General features: G+C 60.5%; 1 protein-coding gene across 1 annotated transcript in view; it reads right to left on the reverse strand.

Moving 5' to 3' along the window:
- Positions 1-19,846, reverse strand: part of DLG4 (discs large MAGUK scaffold protein 4) — a 53,190-nt gene that overhangs the window by 13,616 nt on the left and 19,728 nt on the right. The window contains 8 exon segments of the mRNA XM_048833755.2: positions 6,324-6,462; positions 6,644-6,788; positions 7,367-7,503; positions 8,284-8,453; positions 9,796-9,870; positions 9,872-9,921; positions 10,941-10,991; positions 12,043-12,096. Of these exon segments, the coding sequence (XP_048689712.2) occupies positions 6,324-6,462; positions 6,644-6,788; positions 7,367-7,503; positions 8,284-8,453; positions 9,796-9,870; positions 9,872-9,921; positions 10,941-10,991; positions 12,043-12,096 (821 nt within the window).

The raw sequence follows: 19,846 nt of genomic DNA on the forward strand, positions 1-19,846 counted from the left end.
CAGAGTGCACAGCCGGAAAGGCAGAGCACCCCGAGGGGGATGAGTGTGTGAGGCCTGATGGCCATGACGCCTGGCGGTTACAGGGGGTGGCTGTACATCTCGTGGGCGACGGTAGCTTACGGGTGCGGCTGTACGTCGCTGCAACTCTGTGTGTGTGTGTTGGCCGGGTGCGCCTGTACGTCACTTCCACAACACGGAGGCCCTGGTTCTTTCACAAGCGCCTGTGCGCATTTCCCTGTACCCCTCCTATCCGCCTGTATGTGGACACCCGAACCCGGTCCATGAGCCTGTGCGCCTGTACTTCCCCGTGAGGCTGGAAGAGTTGCAGGGACCGGCCGCACGCCCCTGTGCCAGGATGTGCTCACGCACACGTTGACCCGCACCCCCATTTGAACGCCTGTATGTCATGTGGGCCCCTGAACGGTACATGGTAGCATGCAGGGCGCATGTGTGGCCGTGTGCGACGTGTGTTCCATAGGCGGTTGTATAGTCGGTGACAACCTACACAGCGCATGAGCGCCGGTACCTGACCAAGTTGCCTGTTGGTTATGAGGCTGCGTGTGTGTCACAAATGTGTCATGTGGATGCCTGAATGTCACACGGCTGCCTGTCTATTATTTGTGCGCCTCTGTGATCTGTATACAGCTGTACATAACCTGTGCGCCTGTAGGTTACAGTGGGTGGCTGTAGGTAACCTGTGCGCCTGTATGTTACGGTGGGTGGTTGTAGGTAACCTGTGCGCCTGTATGTTACGGTGGGTGGCTGTACATTAGCTGTGCGCCTGTATGTTATGGTGGGTGGCTGTAGGTAACCTGTGCGCCTGTATGTTACAGTGGGTGGCTGTACATTAGGTGTGGGCCTGTATGTTACGGTGGGGGGCTGTACATTAGGTGTGGGCCGGTATGTTACGGTGGGTGGCTGTACATTAGGTGTGGGCCTGTATGTTACGGTGGGTGGCTGTACATTAGGTGTGGGCCGGTATGTTACGGTGGGTGGCTGTACATTAGGTGTGGGCCGGTATGTTACGGTGGGTGGCTGTACATTAGGTGTGGGCCTGTATGTTACGGTGGCTGGCTGTACATTAGCTGTGCGCCTGTATGTTACGGTGGGTGGCTGTAGGTAACCTGTGCACCTGTATGTTACGGTGGGTGGCTGTAGGTAACCTGTGCGCCTATATGTTACAGTGGGTGGCTGTACATTAGCTGTGCGCCTGTATGTTACAGTGGGTGGCTGTACATTAGCTGTGCGCCTGTATGTTACAGTGGGTGGCTGTACATTAGCTGTGCGCCTGTATGTTATGGTGGGTGGCTGAACATTAGCTGTGCGCCTATATGTTACGGTGGGTGGCTGTACATTAGGTGTGCGCCTGTATGTTATGGTGGGTGGCTGTAGGTAACCTGTGCACCTGTATGTTACGGTGGGTGGCTGTAGGTAACCTGTGCGCCTATATGTTACAGTGGGTGGCTGTACATTAGCTGTGCGCCTGTATGTTACAGTGGGTGGCTGTACATTAGCTGTGCGCCTGTATGTTACAGTGGGTGGCTGTACATTAGCTGTGCGCCTGTATGTTATGGTGGGTGGCTGTACATTAGCTGTGCGCCTATATGTTACGGTGGGTGGCTGTACATTAGGTGTGCGCCTGTATGTTACGGTGGGTGGCTGTAGGTAACCTGTGCGCCTGTATGTTAAGGTGGGTGGCTGTAGGTAACCTGTGCGCCTGTATGTTAAGGTGGGTGGCTGTAGGTAACCTGTGCACCTGTATGTTACGGTGGGTGGCTGTACATTAGCTGTGCGCCTGTATGTTACGGTGAGTGGCTGTACATTAGCTGTGCGCCTGTATGTTAAGGTGGGTGGCTGTAGGAAATCTGTGCGCCTGTATGTTACGGTGAGTGGCTGTACATTAGCTATGCACCTGTATGTTACGGTGGGTGGCTGTACATTAGGTGTGCGCCTGTATGTTACGGTGGGTGGCTATACATTAGGTGTGGGCCTGTATGTTACGGTGGGTGGCTATACATTAGGTGTGGGCCTGTATGTTACGGTGGGTGGCTGTACATTAGCTGTGCGCCTGTATGTTACGGTGAGTAGGTGTACATTAGGAGTGCGCCTGTATGTTACGGTGGGTGGCTGTACATTAGGTGTGCGCCTGTATGTTACGGTGGGTGGCTGTACATTAGGTGTGCGCCTGTATGTTACGGTGGGTGGCTGTACATTAGCTGTGCGCCTGTATGTTACAGTGGGTGGCTGTAGGTAACCTGTGCACCTGTATGTTACGGTGGGTGGCTGTAGGAAATCTGTGCGCCTGTATGTTACGGTGAGTGGCTGTACATTAGCTGTGCGCCTGTATGTTAAGGTAGGGCTGTAGGTAACCTGTGCGCCTGTATGTTACGGTGGGTGGCTGTACATTAGGTGTGCGCCTGTATGTTACGGTGGGTGGCTGTAGGTAACCTGTGCACCTGTATGTTAGGGTGGGTGGCTGTACATTAGCTGTGCGCCTGTATGTTACAGTGGGTGGCTGTAGGTAACCTGTGCACCTGTATGTTAGGGTGGGTGGCTGTACATTAGCTGTGTGCCTGTATGTTACGGTAGGTGGCTGTACATTAGCTGTTCACCTGTATGTTACGGTGGGTGGCTGTACATTACCTGTGTGCCTGTATGTTAAGGTGGGTGGCTGTAGGAAATCTGTGCGCCTGTATGTTACGGTGAGTGGCTGTACATTAGCTGTGCGCCTGTATGTTAAGGTAGGGCTGTAGGTAACCTGTGCGCCTGTATGTTACGGTGGGTGGCTGTACATTAGCTGTGCGCCTGTATGTTACGGTAGGTGGCTGTACATTAGCTGTTCGCCTGTATGTTACGGTGGGTGGCTGTACATTAGCTGTGCGCCTGTATGTTAAGGTGGGTGGCTGTAGGAAATCTGTGCGCCTGTATGTTACGGTGAGTGGCTGTACATTAGCTATGCACCTGTATGTTACGGGGGGTGGCTGTACATTAGGTGTGCGCCTGTATGTTACAGTGTGTGGCTGTACATTAGGTGTGGGCCTGTATGTTACGGTGGGTGGCTATACATTAGGTGTGGGCCTGTATGTTACGGTGGGTAGCTGTACATTAGCTGTGCGCCTGTATGTTACGGTGAGTAGGTGTACATTAGGTGTGGGCCTGTATGTTACGGTGAGTGGCTGTACATTAGCTATGCACCTGTATGTTACGGTGGGTGGCTGTACATTAGGTGTGCGCCTGTATGTTACGGTAGGTGGCTGTACATTAGCTGTGCGCCTGTATGTTACGGTGGGTGGCTGTAGGTAACCTGTGCACCTGTATGTTAGGGTGGGTGGCTGTACATTAGCTGTGCGCCTGTATGTTACGGTGGGTGGCTGTAGGTAACCTGTGCACCTGTATGTTAGGGTGGGTGGCGTACATTAGATGTGCGCCTGTATGTTACAGTGGGTGGCTGTAGGTAACCTGTGCACCTGTATGTTAGGGTGGGTGGCTGTACATTAGCTGTGCGCCTGTGTGTTACGGTAGGTGGCTGTACATTAGCTGTTCACCTGTATGTTACGGTGAGTGGCTGTACATTAGCTATGCACCTGTATGTTACGGTGGGTGGCTGTACATTAGGTGTGCGCCTGTATGTTACGGTGGGTGGCTGTAGGTAACCTGTGCGCCTGTATGTTACGGTGAGTGGCTGTACATTAGGTGTGCGCCTGTATGTTACGGTGGGTGGCTGTACATTAGGTGTGCGCCTGTATGTTACGGTGGGTGGCTGTACATTAGCTGTGCGCCTGTATGTTACGGTGGGTGGCTGTACATTAGCTGTGCGCCTGTATGTTACGGTAGGTGGCTGTACATTAGCTGTTCGCCTGTATGTTACGGTGGGTGGCTGTACATTAGCTGTGCGCCTGTATGTTAAGGTGGGTGGCTGTAGGAAATCTGTGCGCCTGTATGTTACGGTGAGTGGCTGTACATTAGCTATGCACCTGTATGTTACGGTGGGTGGCTGTACATTAGGTGTGCGCCTGTATGTTACGGTGGGTAGCTGTACATTAGCTGTGCGCCTGTATGTTACGGTGGGTAGGTGTACATTAGGAGCGCGCCTGTATGTTACGGTGGGTGGCTGTACATTAGCTGTGCGCCTGTATGTTACGGTGAGTGGCTGTACATTAGGTGTGCGCCTGTATGTTACGGTGGGTGGCTGTACATTAGCTGTGCGCCTGTATGTTACGGTGGGTGGCTGTACATTAGGTGTGGGCCTGTATGTTACGCTGGGTGGCTGTAGGTAACCTGTGCGCCTGTATGTTACGGTGAGTGGCTGTACATTAGCTATGCACCTGTATGTTACGGTGGGTGGCTGTACATTAGGTGTGCGCCTGTATGTTACGGTGGGTGGCTGTAGGTAACCTGTGCGCCTGTATGTTACGGTGAGTGGCTGTACATTAGGTGTGCGCCTGTATGTTACGGTGGGTGGCTGTACATTAGGTGTGCGCCTGTATGTTACGGTGGGTGGCTGTACATTAGCTGTGCGCCTGTATGTTACGGTGGGTGGCTGTACATTAGCTGTGTGGCTGTATGTTAAGTTGGGTGGCTGTAGGAAATCTGTGCACCTGTATGTTACGGTGAGTGGCTGTACATTAGCTGTGCGCCTGTATGTTAAGGTAGGGCTGTAGGTAACCTGTGCGCCTGTATGTTACGGTGGGTGGCTGTACATTAGCTGTGCGCCTGTATGTTACGGTAGGTGGCTGTACATTAGCTGTGCGCCTGTATGTTAAGGTGGGTGGCTGTAGGAAATCTGTGCGCCTGTATGTTACGGTGAGTGGCTGTACATTAGCTATGCACCCGTATGTTACGGTGGGTGGCTGTACATTAGGTGTGCGCCTGTATGTTACAGTGGGTGGCTATACATTAGGTGTGGGCCTGTATGTTACGGTGGGTGGCTATACATTAGGTGTGGGCCTGTATGTTACGGTGGGTAGCTGTACATTAGCTGTGCGCCTGTATGTTACGGTGAGTAGGTGTACATTAGGAGCGCGCCTGTATGTTACGGTGAGTGGCTGTACATTAGGTGTGCGCCTGTATGTTACGGTGGGTGGCTGTACATTAGGTGTGGGCCTGTATGTTATGCTGGGTGGCTGTACATTAGGTGTGGGCCTGTATGTTACGCTAGGTGGCTGTAGGTAACTTGTGCGCCTGTATGTTACGGTGAGTGGCTGTACATTAGGTGTGCGCCTGTATGTTACGGTGGGTGGCTGTACATTAGCTGTGCGCCTGTATGTTACGGTGGGTGGCTGTAGGTAACCTGTGCACCTGTATGTTAGAGTGGGTGGCTGTACATTAGCTGTGCGCCTGTATGTTACGGTGGGTGGCTGTAGGTAACCTGCGCGACTGTATGTTACGGTGGGTGGCTATACATTAGGTGTGGGCCTGTATGTTACGGTGGGTAGCTGTACATTAGCTGTGCGCCTGTATGTTACGGTGAGTAGGTGTACGTTAGGAGTGCGCCTGTATGTTACGGTGGGTGGCTGTACATTAGGTGTGCGCCTGTATGTTACGGTGGGTGGCTGTACATTAGGTGTGCACCTGTATGTTACGGTGGGTGGCTGTACATTAGCTGTGCGCCTGTATGTTACGGTGAGTAGGTGTACATTAGGTGTGCGCCTGTATGTTACGGTGGGTGGCTGTACATTAGGTGTGCGCCTGTATGTTACGGTGGGTGGCTGTACATTAGGTGTGCGCCTGTATGTTAGGGTGGGTGGCTGTAGGTAACCTGTGCACCTGTATGTTAGGGTGGGTGGCTGTACATTAGCTGTGCGCCTGTATGTTACGGTGGGTGGCTGTAGGTAACCTGCGTGCCTGTATGTTACGGTGGGTGGCTGTACATTACCTGTGCACCTGTAAATCACAGTGTGTGACTGTCCATTACCTACCTGTATGTCATGGGGTATGGCTGTATGTTACCTGTGCGCCTGTATGTCACAGTGCATGGCTGTCCTTTAGCTGTATGTCACCGTGTGTGGTTTTACATTACCTGTGCGCCTGTACATTACAGTGCGTGGTTGTCCATTTTCTGTGCGCCTCTGTATTGTGCACGCGGCCGTGTGTTACATGTCCGCCTGTATGTCACCTGAGCGCCTGTCCATCTCCTGCACCCAGGGACCTACACTTCAGCTGGACAACCGTGTGCATCCCTGGCAGACGAATGCCATTAAGAGGCCACAAAGGGGGTGATCTTTGTGCACCCCAAACTATGCCAGTCGCCTCCCTCCCTCGGCACCCAGGCGCGCTAGGGGGCAGCCATCTGGCCCCAGGGGAGGGGCAGGGGCTTTGCTCACCTGGGTATGTCCTCTTCCCCCATCATCTCCTTGGGGATGGGGGAGTAGCGCCGGGGGGAGGTGGGGGTCATGGCTTGTGGATAGTCAGTGCCCAGGTAACTCTGGTGGCTGATTTCGTTGTCCAGGTGCTGGGAGTACGCTGTAGCGGGGAGAGAAAAGCGCGGTGTTACGGGCGGAGATGCGGCCACCTCTGGGGCGGGGCAGCCGTTCATGCCGAGGTCCCGCCATGCTCCCTGCCCCACAGCGCCCCCTGGGGCCAGCCCGGCCTGCCCCCGGCTGAGCCCCCCACCCCGCCCCCCGCAGCCCCCGGCAGTTCTCACAGGTGGTGATGTCGGGCGGGGCGTAGGAGTCATTGAGGTACATGTTGGTGGGTTTCGCCACCTTCAGGTAGACGACGTCGTACGTGTTCTTGAGGGCGGCCACCGCGTCCTCGTGCATCACGTCCTCCAGGCCGACGTTGTTAACCTGGAGTGGGGGGGACATGGGGTCAGACCTATGGGCCCATCTGCCCCGGTATCCCACCTGCCTCTTCTTCCAGCTCGGGCCCATGGGCCCATCTACTCTCGGCAATATCCAGTGGCAGGGAGTCCTGCAGAAAAATTCTGTCCCGGGGACGCCCCCCACCCAGCTCAGCACCCCACAGGTAAGCCCCTCCCACTCGGCTTCCCCCCCCCCGACGAAGGCTCCTCCCTCTCAACTAAGCCCCTTCCCTCAACTAAGCCCCTCCCCAACTCTCTCCATTCCACTAAGCCCCTCCCACTCAGCTTCCTCCTCTCAGCTAAGCCCCTCCCACTCAGCTTCCCCCTGACATAGGCTCCTCCCTCTCAACAAGCCCCGCCCCTCAATTAGGCCCCTCCCTCAACTCACTCCACAAAGCCCCTCCCACTCAGCTGCCCCCTCACTTAGGCTCCTCCCCCTCAACTAAGCCACACCCTCTGCTAAACCCCTCCCACCCTGCTAAGCCCCTCCCACCCTCTACTCAGGCCCCTCCCCGCCCACCCTGGGGCTCAGTTAACCCCTGCCTGGCTGGGGGGAAGACTCACCGCCAGGATCTTGTCCCCAATCTGGAGGCGCCCATCCTTGTGGGCGGCCCCCCCCTCGATGATCTTTGTGACGTAGATGCTGTTGTCCCCAGGGATGTGCTGGTTGCCGACGCCCCCCGCGATGCTGAACCCCAGACCTGAGCCGGGGGAGGGGAGAGAGATTCAGAGGGGGAGATTTTCGGGGGGGGTGGGGGGGCAGGCAGAACTGGGGAGAGTCAGAGAGAAGGGGATGAGGGGGAGATCCCAGGGAGGGGTCTTTGGGACTGATCTTTGAGGGGGGGTCCCTCTGGGGAGCATGGGGTGATGATGGGGTTCGGGGGGATCATGGGAAAGAAAAGGGGGACTTCTGCCCTAAGGAGGGGAATCCTGGAGGGGGGGATCTCCAAGGAGGGAGTAGAAAGTGGTGGGGGGCTGTCAAGGGGGAGCATGTATGGGGGGGCTAGTGGCGGTGGGGAGGGGATTCCAGGGGGACTCCTGGCTTTGGGATGTGCTGGGTCCAAGGGGCTCTCTCCAGGATGGGGGTTATCCGGTGGGGGGGGCAGGTCTCTCAGTGTATGGGGGGGACCAGGGGCTTATTGAGGGGTTCTCTTCAGGGGTTTCTTAGTGGGGGGAACCAGGGGGTGGACAATGGAGACCCTGGCTCTAAGGGGGGTCTGGGGTGTTCTCTCAGGAGGCCTCAGTGGATGGAAGCAGGAGGGGGGGCTGGTGGAGCAGGGAGTGTATGTGACCCCCAAGTTATCAGGGTCTCTCAAGGGAAGACGGGGGGTTCATAGGGACATCCCCAGCCATGGGGGGGGGTCTCTCAGAGGGAGGATCTTTCCAAGGAGCTTGGGGGGCTGTCCGGGGTATCCCAAGCCATGGGGGGCGGATTCAGGGGGGCTGTCCAAGGGGCTCCCCGGCTGCAGGGCGTCTCTGACCTTTGGGCCCCTTGATGAGCTTCACTTCCATGACCTTCTCGGCCAGGGCCTTGCGCCGCATGACGTAGAGACGCACGATGGAGCCGGCTTCCTTCAGCGCCTCCACCGCCGTGCTGTGGGTCACCTCTCGCACGTCCACATCGTTCACAAACAGGATGCTGTCGTTCACCCTGGTGCAGGGACACGGTCGGGGGGGAGATCAGGGGGTCTCATGGGGGCCGGGGGGCCCCGGGGCGATTGCGAGCGGGTGCCGGGAGCAAGCGTGCGAGACACACGTGCTGCGAGCGATGGGGCGACGGAGGAGATATGAGCGACCGGGCAAGGAGCCCTTGGGCGGGTGTGCCATGAGCAATTGGGGAATGAGTGTGCAAGGAGTGACAGCATGGCAAGCGTTTGTAAGCCTCTGCAATGAGTGGTTGTGCGATGAGTGTGCAATGACCACCCGGGCAATGAAAGATGGCGCAACAAATGATTGTGAGCATCTGCAAGAGCGATTGTGCAAGGAACAACTAGGAGAGTCTGCCGTGAGCAGTTGTGCAAGGACCAATTGTGCAAGGAATGAGCCGGAGAGTGTGCAGGGAGCAGTTGTGCAAAGAGCGATTGTAAGCCTGCGCCACGAGGGATTGCGTGATGAGGAATTGTGCAAAGAGGGATTGTGATCACAGGCAATGAGTGTGGGGTGAGCAATTGTGTCGTGGGCGATTGTGAACGTCTCCAGTGAGTGACTGTGCAATGGTGAGTGTCTGCCATGAGCAACGGCGTAATAAGTGTGTAACAGGGAACAATGGTGCAATGAACAATTGTGAGTACGTGCCACAAGCGATGCGGTAAACAGTGTGCAATGAGCAATTCTGCAGGGGGAGAGTGTGAGCACATGAGTGTGCAACGAATGGTTGTGCCGTGAGCGATTGTGCGCATTTACAATCAGCAAGTGTGCACAGAGACATGGTGAGCACCTGCCAGACTGTGATTGGGCCCGTGCAATGAGTTTGGCAGGAGTGCGACAAACATGTGTGCAAGGAGGGACTGTGAGCGTTTGTGCAACGACGGCGACAGTTTGCAACACGTGATTGCGTGCCTGCCACGAGCGATTGCACGATGAGCGTGCAACGCACACGCGTGCAATGGCCGTGTGCCATTGTGCCCCAAGCCACTGTGAGCGCACAAGGGTAATGAGCAACTGGGACCAGGCAATGAGTAATTGGGCAAGTCACCAGGCGCCGGTGCCAAGGAACGGTCAGCAAACCGATTCGCACGCGTGCAAGGAGCGATTCTGCAAACGATCGTGCGCGGGATTGTGCACGAGGAGGCCGGTGCACATTCAATCAGCCTCCGGGGGCTTGTCACCCCCCGCAGCGAGGCGTTGTGTGCGGGCGTGTGCATGGCCACACAACCCACCCGTTGCACCGGCTCGGCGACCTCGCACACCCGGCTCACCCTCGCTTCCACGCTCACGCCGAGCCCGCCCCGCTCCCCAGCCCCTTCTCCGCCCCCCACTCCCCCCGCGGGTACCTGAGGCGGCCGTCCTGAGCCGCGGCTCCCCCAGGGATGATTTTGGTGATGAAGATGCTGGCTATACGTATATCTATTGGGGTTGTCCGTGCCCCCAGCAATGCTGAACCCCAACCCGGAGTTACCCTGGAGGAGACACCCCCAAAACCTGTCAGTCGCGCTCCAGGGGCTGCGGGTCGGGAGTGAGGGGCACCGGCAGAGCTGGGGGGGCTGTGGGTCGGGAGTGAGGGGCACCGGCAGGGCTGCAGGGGGGCAGGGCTGGGCTAGCAGGGGGCTGCGGGTCAGGAGTGAGGGGCACCAGCAGGGCTGGGGGGGCAGGCAGGCCGGCAGGGGGCTGCGGGTCGGGAGTGAGGGGCACCGGCAGGGCTCGGGGGGGCAGGGCTGGGCTGGCAGGGGGCTGCGGGTCGGGAGTGAGGGGCACCGGCAGGGCTGGGGGGGGCAGGGCTGGGCTGGCAGGGGGCTGCGGGTCGGGAGTGAGGGGCACCGGCAGGGCTGGGGGGGCAGGGGGCTGCGGGTCGGGAGTGAGGGGCACCGGCAGGGCTGGGGGGGCAGGGCTGGGCTGGCAGGGGGCTGCGGGGCGGGAGTGAGGGGCACCGGCAGGGCTGGGGGGGCAGGGCTGGGCTGGCAGGGGGCTGCGGGTCGGGAGTGAGGGGCACCGGCAGGGCTGGGGGGGGCAGGGCTGGGCTGGCAGGGGGCTGCGGGGCGGGAGTGAGGGGCACCGGCAGGGCTGGGGGGGCAGGGGGCTGCGGGTCGGGAGTGAGGGGCACCGGCAGGGCTGGGGGGGCAGGGCTGGGCTGGCAGGGGGCTGCGGGGCGGGAGTGAGGGGCACCGGCAGGGCTGGGGGGGGCAGGGCTGGGCTGGCAGGGGGCTGCGGGTCGGGAGTGAGGGGCACTGGCAGGGCTCGGGGGGCAGGGGGCTGCGGGTTGGGAGTGAGGGGCACCGGCAGGGCTGGGGGGGGCAGGGCTGGGCTGAGGGGGCTGCGGGTCGGGAGTGAGGGGCACCGGCAGGGCTGGGCTGGCAGGGGGCTGCGGGTCGGGAGTGAGGGGCACCGGCAGGGCTGGGGGAGGGGGCGCAAGGCGTTCGTCTGTGGGGTGCTTTACGCCCCAATTCACCCCCAAGAAGGACACGGGAACGCGGAGTCTCACCCGTTCTAACGTGATTTCTTCGTACTCCATCTCCCCCTCCGTCCCGTTGACCTAGACAGAAAGGGGGGGGGGACGCGTGAGAATTGGGCCCCCGCACGGCGGAACGAAGGACAAAGAACGAAAGGATGAATTAAGAGACAGAAAAGATCCAAGGAACTCGGGGAAAAAAGACAAGAAAAGCCACAAGATTTATTTGCCTGCATCATACAAGAACCCCCCATCCCCCCTCCAATTCCCCGGGGGGGGATCTTCCACCCCCCCCACACACACACCTGGGAAAAGGGGTAAGAACTACCGAGAGGCCTCTCTGTTGAACAGAAGCAGCCAGAAGTGAGTTGTGGGGGGGAAGGTTTGGGGGCTGGGGGGAGGGGAAGATTTGGAGCTGATTTTGGGGGCAGGTCAGGGTGGGTTGGGGGAGATTTGGGGGGCCAGAGATGAGTTTGGGGGGAAGGTTTGGGAGTTCAGATCAGTGGTGAGTTGGGGGGGGGAAGGTTGGGGCAGGGGGAAGGTTGGGGGGAGGGGAAGATTTGGAGCTGATTTTGGGGGGAGGTCAGGGTGGGTTGGGGGAGATTTGCGGGGCCAGAGATGAGTTTGGAGGGAAGGTTTGGGGAGTCAGATCTGGGGTGAGTTTGGGGGGAAGGTTGTGGGCTGGGGGGAGTTTGGGGGAGGGAAAGATTGGGGGAGAGTTTAGGGTGGGTTGGGGGGGAAGGTTTGTGGGGGTCAGATTGGGGTGAGTTTGGGGGGCAAAATTGAGGGCATTTGGGGGGAAGGGAAGTTTCGGAGGGAAGTTTTGGGGGGAGGTCAGTGGGGGTTGGGGGAGATTTGGGGGGGTCAGAGATGAGTTTTGGAGGGAAGGTTTGGGGAGTCACAGCAGGGTGAGTTTGGGGACAAGGTTTGGGGGGGTCAAATCAGGGAAGAGTTGGGGGGAAGGTTTTGGGGGCTGGGGGGAGTTTGGGGGAGGGAAAGATTTTGGGGGGGGAGTTTGGGGTGGGGGGGACGGATCCTAGTGATCAATGTGCACCTAGGAGGAAGCTGCACCGGTCCAGAAACTAGGTCCCCCCCCAGCCCCCCAAACCCCCCAGCCCCCCACTTGGCTACTCACATACGCCGGCGCCTCCAGGGTGTCCGTATTCACGATGACCGGCGGAGAATTCGCCTGCAGGAGAGGAGGAGACAAAAGCAGGAGACCCCAGCGTGAGGCTGGGGGCATCTCAGCAGCTTCCCCGCGGTGCCACCGGCCCCCCGAGATACCAGATCCCACCCCCGGGGGCTGAGACACCCCCAGACCGGAGCCAAGTATCCCACCCAACCTGCTTGGCCTTGGGTTCCCAGCGAGCTCGCGGCTCCGGTCCCCCCCGAACGGGTGGGCGAGACCTGGGAACTTTTGGGGTGGAAGAAAAGATCCCCCCAACTTTATGCTGCGCCCCAGCAGTAACCGCAGTCCAGCCGGGCTGGGGGGGGGCCATGACAGCCAGGGGGCACCCTGAGCTGTCTAACCGAGCCCCGAAAGTGACCCGCCCCCCCAAATATTCAACCCATCAAGCTCCAGAATGACAGCTTGTGAAATGTCACACCCCAAATGATACAGCGGCCTCGAGAGCTCCTCAGGTTTTGCCCCCCCCAAAGAGTGAGGGAGCCCCCCCAAAAATCTACACCAACACCCCCCAAAATTCATGGGACACCCCCCCGTGAATATCCCCCTGGCAAAAAAATAGCCCAACTATTCCCCTGAAACCCACAAAACCATCACTCAAAACCGCCACCCCCACACACCGGGAGCACCCCAAAATTTCACGGCAGCCCCAAAGCGCCCCGTGAACCCCCAAACTCGACAGGGGGCTGCGGGTCGGGAGTGGGGGGCACCGGCAGGGCTGGGGGGCCCAGGGCCAGGCTAGCAGGGGGCTGCGGGTCGGGAGTGAGGGGCACCGGCAGGGCAGGGGGGCGGGGGCAGGGCTGGACTCCGGATGGGGGAAGGCCCCACCCCAGAGGTGGCTGCATCTCAGCCCAGGGACGGGGGAGGGGGGCATGGCCGCTCTTCCTTCCTTCGCTGGCTCCCTAGCGACCTTCCCAGCTTCCCCCGCCCGGTCCGCCGCCTCGGCAACGGTAACCATGGCGATGCCAGGGAACTGGGACCAAGTACCGCGGGGGGGGGGGGGAGTTGTCGTGGCAACGAGGGGACCGCCACAGACCATGGAGCTCTAGGGCCGAGGGTTGTGTCGGCTGATTAAAAAGGCCAATTAATGGGGGGCGGGGGCAGAATGGGGCCTGTCCCAGCTAGGGGGCCCCGGCTCCCATCCAGCCCCAGGGCAGGGACTGGCTGGCTCAGGGGTCCTGGCTCCCAGCCCGCCCCTGCTCTAACCGACCAGCCCCCACTCCCCATCCAGAGCCAGGGAGAGAACCCAGGAGTCCGGGCTCCCAACCCCTCCTGCTCTAACTCAGCAGCCCCCACTCCCCTCCCAGAGCCAGGGAGAGAACCCAGGAGTCCTGGCTCCCAGCCCCCCCTGCTCTAACCGACCAGCCCCCACTCCCCATCCAGAGCCAGGGAGAGAACCCAGGAGTCCTGGCTCCCAACCCCTCCTGCTCTAACTCACCAGCCCCCACTCCCCTCCCAGAGCCAGGGAGAGAACCCAGGAGTCCTGGCTCCCAGCCCCCCCTGCTCTAACCGACCAGCCCCCACTCCCCATCCAGAGCCAGGGAGAGAACCCAGGAGTCCTGGCTCCCAACCCCTCCTGCTCTAACTCACCAGCCCCCACTACCCTCCCAGAGCCAGGGAGAGAACCCAGGAGTCCTGGCTCCCAGCCCCCCCCATCTCTAACCACCAGCCCCCACTCCCCTCCCAGAGCCAGGGAGAGAACCCAGGAGTCCTGGCTCCCAGCCCCCTAACCAGTAGGCCCCACTCCCCTCCGCAGCTGAGGCTGCTCCCTGCGTGGGAGGCTGCGTTTCAAAGCTCCAGCGGAGAAGAGGAGAGAAGGGACAAAATGTGCCTAACGGAGGTTTCATATTAATTATTCAGAGCCGCTAATGACTCCAGCAGAGCCCGGCTTTCCTCTTGCAGAGCCCATGGAACTATCCAGAGCGATGGGCCAGCACCACCCCAGAGGTGGCCGCATCTCGGCGCCGGGCGAGGGGTCCACGGGTCACCGGCCGCCCCGCCCCAGAGGTGGGCGCATCTCGGCGCCGGGCGAGGGGTCCCCGGGTCACCGGCCGCCCCGCCCCAGAGGTGGCCGCATCTCGGCGCCGGGCGAGGAGTCACCGGCCGCCCCGCCCCAGAGGTGGCCGCATCTCGGCGCCGGGCGAGGGGTCCCCGGGTCACCGGCCGCCTCGCCCCAGAGGTGGGCGCATCTTGGCGCCGGGCAAGGGGTCCCCGGGTCTCCAGCCGCCCCGCCCCAGAGGTGGGCGCATCTCGGCGCCTCTCCCTCCCCCACTTCCTGCAGCGGGGCTCAATGCGTCAGCTAACTGGGACAGCTGGAGGGGCCCAGTGGGCCAAGTATCTAGGGCTCGGGTGGGGGAGTTGCTGGTCTTGGATGAGAGCCCCCCGCCCACTGCCCCAGGGCGGCGCTGGGGGGCAGGGAGCAGGGCGGGGGGCTCGGTGGGGGGCGCTCTCCCCTGGCAGGCAGGGCTGAGCACTAGGGGGCGCTGTGAGCCAGGGAGTGGGGTGGGGGCTCAGCAGGGGGCGCTCTCGGCTGGTGGGGGGCTGGCCCCAGGGCAGCACTAGTGGGCGCTGTGGGGTGGGGGGCTCAGAAGGGGGGGCTCTGCCCCAGCAGGCACGCCATGAACCCAGGCGTCCGGGACCAGATCTCCCCAACAGCTGAGATGCCCCCACCCCTCTGCTCCCCCCAAAACATCCTGCCCAGCCCCCCCCCGCTCTGTTCAACACTTGACTTATTCAGCAGCCCCTCCCCCGCTCCCCCATTCATAGGCAGGGATGGTGACGTCAGGCAGACATCCCCCGTGACGTCATGCCTGTTGCCCCGCCCCTGCTCCATTCATGGCTCCCCTGCCCCCCCCCAGCCCTGCCGGTGCCCCTCACTCCCGACCCGCAGCCCCCCAAAAATCCCACCCTTCCCCTGCCCCTCCAATTACCCCCCACCTCTCTCTTCCCCACCCCCCTGCTTCCCCTCACAGCCTACGCCGGCCCCCAGGCTTCTCCCCCAACCCCCCGGCCTGTGCCCCCGGCCCATCCTGCCTGGTCCCATCCCTTCCCCATCCCCCCCCCCGCCAGCTCCTCCTGTCAGCCCCCCAGATCCCTGCCCCCTCCAGCTCTCCCATCCCTTCCCCATCCCCCCCCCGCCAGCTCCTCCTGTCAGCCCCCCAGATCCCTGCCCCCTCCAGCTCTCCCATCCCTTCCCCATCCCCCCCCCGCCAGCTCCTCCTGTCAGCCCCCCAGATCCCTGCCCCCTCCAGCTCTCCCATCCCTTCCCCATCCCCCCCTCATCCCCCCCCCCCGCCAGCTCCTCCTGTCAGCCCCCCAGATCCCTGCCCCCTGCAGCCGGCCCCCCCTCCACCGCCCTCCCCCGCGACCCTTCCCTTTTTTATCACCCTCCCCCAGTCCTCCCTCCCCCTACTAGCCTGCCTCCCCTCCCCATCAGCCCCACTCCCCTCCCCCACACCCCACTATCCTCTCTCCCCCCTCCCCTCCCAGCTCCTCCTCCCCCTCCCTCCTCCCCTCCCCATCCCACCTCCTCCCTCCCCCCACTATCCCCCTTTCCGCCCCCTCCCCCAAACATCCCCCCAGTCCCCTCCTCCCCCCAGCTCCCTCCCCCACACATCCCCCCTCCCCCCACTATCCCCCTTCCCTCCCCCCTCCCCTCCCGCATCCCCCCAGCTCCTTGCTCCCTCCCCCCACATATCCCCCCTCCCCCCACTATCCCCTTTCCCTCCCCCCTCCCGTCACACATCACCCCCGTCCCCATCCCCTCCCGCATCCCCGCAGCTCCCTGCCCCCTCCCCCCACTATCCCCCTTCCCTGCCCCCTCCCCGTCCCGCATCCCCCCAGCTCCCTGCCCCCTCCCCCCTCCCGTCACACATCACCTCCCGTCCCCCCTCCCCTCCCGCATCCCCCCAGCTCCTTGCTCCCTCCCCCCACACATCCCCCCTCCCCCCACTATCCCCTTTCCCTCCCCCCTCCCGTCACACATCACCCCCGTCCCCATCCCCTCCCGCATCCCCGCAGCTCCCTGCCCCCTCCCCCCACTATCCCCCTTCCCTGCCCCCTCCCCGTCCCGCATCCCCCCAGCTCCCTGCCCCCTCCCCCCACACATCCCCTTTCCCTCCCCCCTCCCGTCACACATCACCCCCGTCCCCCCTCCCCTCCCGCATCCCCGCAGCTCCCTGCCCCCTCCCCCCACAATCCCCCTTCCCTCCCCCCTCCCGTCACACATGTCCCCCCTCCCCTCCCGCATCCCCCCAGCTCCCTGCCCCTCGGGCCCCCCGCCGCCCCCGGTACCGTGGCCCGGCCCCGCTGCCTCTGGGCCCGCCGGACGTTGTTGAGCAGACGCCGACCCATCTTCTTGGCGTACCAGACCGACACGAACATGGCCCCGGTGCTGGGGGGGGGGGACACACGGGATGGGCCCCCCCCTTCCCGGCCCCCCCCCGCTGCAGCCCCCGCCCCCAAAGGGGGATGGGCAAAAGCCCGCGGGGGGAGGGGCTAATCTCCCCCCTCCACCTCCAGCAGCCGCCCCCCCCCCCCGCGTGTCCCTCGCCGGCTGCAGGGACCCCCCCCCACGCCAGCCGATCCGCCACCGGCTTCTCCTCCGCCGGCTGCGAAGTGTGTGTGGGGGGGCGATTTTTTTTTATCCCTCCGCCCCCGGCGGGCCCGGCTCCCCCCCCCGCTCGGTGGCCCCTTCCCCCATCCCGCGCCGCAGCCGGGGGGCCGGAGGGGGCCGCGGATCGCGCCGGGATCTTCCCTCTGCGCGTCTGACGGAGACACCAGCCTGCCGGGGGGCGGGGGGGAGGCAGCTCCCCCCACACCAAGGCCACCCCTTCCCCCCCAGCTCAGGGAGAATCACAGCCTGGGTGTCCCCCCCCCCGCTCCCAGCCCTGCCCCCCCTCACTCCCGGTCTGCAGCCCCCTCTTAGCCCAACCCTGCCCCCCCACTCCCCACCCGCAGCCCCCTGCCCCCCCAGCCCTGCCGTGCCCCTCACTCCCGACCTGCAGCCCCCTCCTAGCCCAGCCCTGCCCCCCCACTCCCCACCCGCAGCCCCCTGCCCCCCCAGCTCTGCCGGTGCCCCTCACTCCCGACCTGCAGCCCCCTCCTAGCCCAGCCCTGCCCCCCCACTCCCCACCCGCAGCCCCCTGCCCCCCCCAGCTCTGCCGGTGCCCCTCACTCCCGACCTGCAGCCCCCTCCTAGCCCCGCCCTGCCCCCCACTCCCCACCCGCAGCCCCCTGCCCCCCCAGCTCTGCCGGTGCCCCTCACTCCCGACCTGCAGCCCCCTCCTAGCCCAGCCCTGCCCCCCCACTCCCCACCCGCAGCCCCCTGCCCCCCCCAGCTCTGCCGGTGCCCCTCACTCCCGACCTGCAGCCCCCTCCTAGCCCAGCCCTGCCCCCCCACTCCCCACCCGCAGCCCCCTGCCCCCCCCAGCTCTGCCGGTGCCCCTCACTCCCGACCTGCAGCCCCCTCCTAGCCCAGCCCTGCCCCCCCTCACTCCGGACCCGCAGCTCCCCTGCCAGCCCAGCCCCCCCCACTCTGCCGGTGTCCCCCATTCGCGACCCGCAGCCCCCCTGCTAACCCAGCCCTGCCGGTGCCCCTCACTCCCGACCTGTAGCCCACCCCCCCCCGCCCCTGCAATTTCAGAGATCTCCAGCTGGGTGCGGAGATGCAGCCACCTCTAGGGTGGGGCACAGCCCACAGCACCGCTGCCAGATTATTTGGGACAGGAAGCGAAGGCGGTTTCTGTCTCCCATTGACACTCTGGGGGCGGGGGGGGCGTTGTTTAGCCCGCCAGCGTGGTCTGACCCAAGGGGGAATTTAGCCCGGACACCGGGGTCCTGACGCCCTGCGCTCCTGGGGAAATTAGCTGAGAAACTTTAATGCATCTAACAGCTCAAGTCCTCAGAGCCATTGAAAACCAAGGCTCTGGTGGGTTAGAGCGGGGGGGCGAATGGGGGGTCTGGGAGCCAGGACTCCTGGGTTCTCTCCCGGCTCTGGGAGGGGCGTGGGGGCTGGTGGGTTAAAGCGGGGGGGGGGCTGGGGTTCTAGTCCTCTATCTGTGCCTCAGTTTCCCCCTCAACATCACGGAGATGGAGTTCACTCTCTCTCCTGGCGGGGGCGGGGGACGGGTGCCGGTGTCGTTACCTAAAGCGGCCACGCGGTGGCGCCCAAGTCCCGCAGGTGGCGGCTTCCGGGACCGCAGCCCCACTTTACAAAGCGCCTTAAAGTGAAAGGCCTCCTTTATCGGTGGGGGGGGGGGGGGCCGCCAGCTGGAGGTGGGGACAGCTGGGGGAGGCTGGGAATGATGCGGGGGGGGGGGTGTAACCTGGGGGACAGAGATGAAGAAAGAGAGAATGAAAGAATGAATGTGAAAGAAAGAAAGAAAGAAAGAAAGAAAGAAAGAAAGAAAGAAAGAAAGAAAGAAAGAAAGAAAGAAAGAAAGAAAGAAAGAAAGAAAGAAACCAAAGTGGGAGTAAAAAGAAAAGGAGTACTTGTGGCACCTTAGAGACCAACCAATTTATTTGAGCATGAGCTTTCGTGAGCTACAGCTCACTTCATCAGCTGTAGCTCACGAAAGCTCATGCTCAAATAAATTGGTTGGTCTCTAAGGTGGCACAAGTCCTCCTTTTCTTTTTGCGAATACAGACTAACACGGCTGTTCCTCTGAAACCTGTCAAAGTGGGAGTGAAAGGAAAGAAAGAAAGAAAGAAAGAAAGAAAGAAAGAAAGAAAGAAAGAAAGAAACCAAAGTGGGAGTGAAAGTAAAGAAAGAAAGAAAGAAACCAAAGTGGGAGTGAAAGTAAAGAAAGAAAGAAAGAAACTAAAGTGGGAGTGAAAGAAAGAAAGAAAGAAAGAAAGAAACTAAAGTGGGAGTGAAAGAAAGAAAGAAAGAAACTAAAGTGGGAGTGAAAGTAAAGAAAGAAAGAAAGAAAGAAAGAAAGAAAGAAACCAAAGTGGGAGTGAAAGTAAAGAAAGAAAGAAAGAAACCAAAGTGGGAGTGAAAGTAAAGAAAGAAAGAAAGAAACTAAAGTGGGAGTGAAAGAAAGAAAGAAAGAAAGAAAGAAAGAAAGAAACTAAAGTGGGAGTGAAAGAAAGAAACTAAAGTGGGAGTGAAAGTAAAGAAAGAAAGAAAGAAAGAAAGAAAGAAAGAAAGAAAGAAAGAAACCAAAGTGGGAGTGAAAGTAAAGAAAGAAAGAAAGAAACCAAAGTGGGAGTGAAAGTAAAGAAAGAAAGAAAGAAAGAAACTAAAGTGGGAGTGAAAGAAAGAAAGAAACTAAAGTGGGAGTGAAAGAAAGAAAGAAAGAAAGAAAGAAAGAAAGAAAGAAACCAAAGTGGGAGTGAAAGAAAAGAAAGAAAGAAAGAAACCAAAGTGGGAGTGAAAGAAAGAAAGAAAGAAAGAAAGAAAGAAAGAAAGAAAGAAAGAAAGAAACCAAAGTGGGAGTGAAAGAAAGAAAGAAAGAAAGAAAGAAAGAAAGAAAGAAACCAAAGTGGGAGTGAAAGAAAGAAAGAAAGAAAGAAAGAAAGAAAGAAAGAAAGAAAGAAACCAAAGTGGGAGTGAAAGTAAAGAAAGAAAGAAAGAAACCAAAGTGGGAGTGAAAGTAAAGAAATCATGGAAAGTGATAAAGAAAGAAAGTAGGAATGAAAGTAAAGAAATCATGGAAAGAAAGAAAGAAAGAAAGAAAGAAAGAAAGAAACCAAAGTGGGAGTGAAAGAAAGAAAGAAAGAAAGAAAGAAAGAAAGAAAGAAAGAAACC

This window comes from Caretta caretta, chromosome 28 (genome assembly GCF_965140235.1).
Source record: "Caretta caretta isolate rCarCar2 chromosome 28, rCarCar1.hap1, whole genome shotgun sequence".
In the NCBI taxonomy this organism is placed as follows: Eukaryota; Metazoa; Chordata; order Testudines; family Cheloniidae; genus Caretta; species Caretta caretta.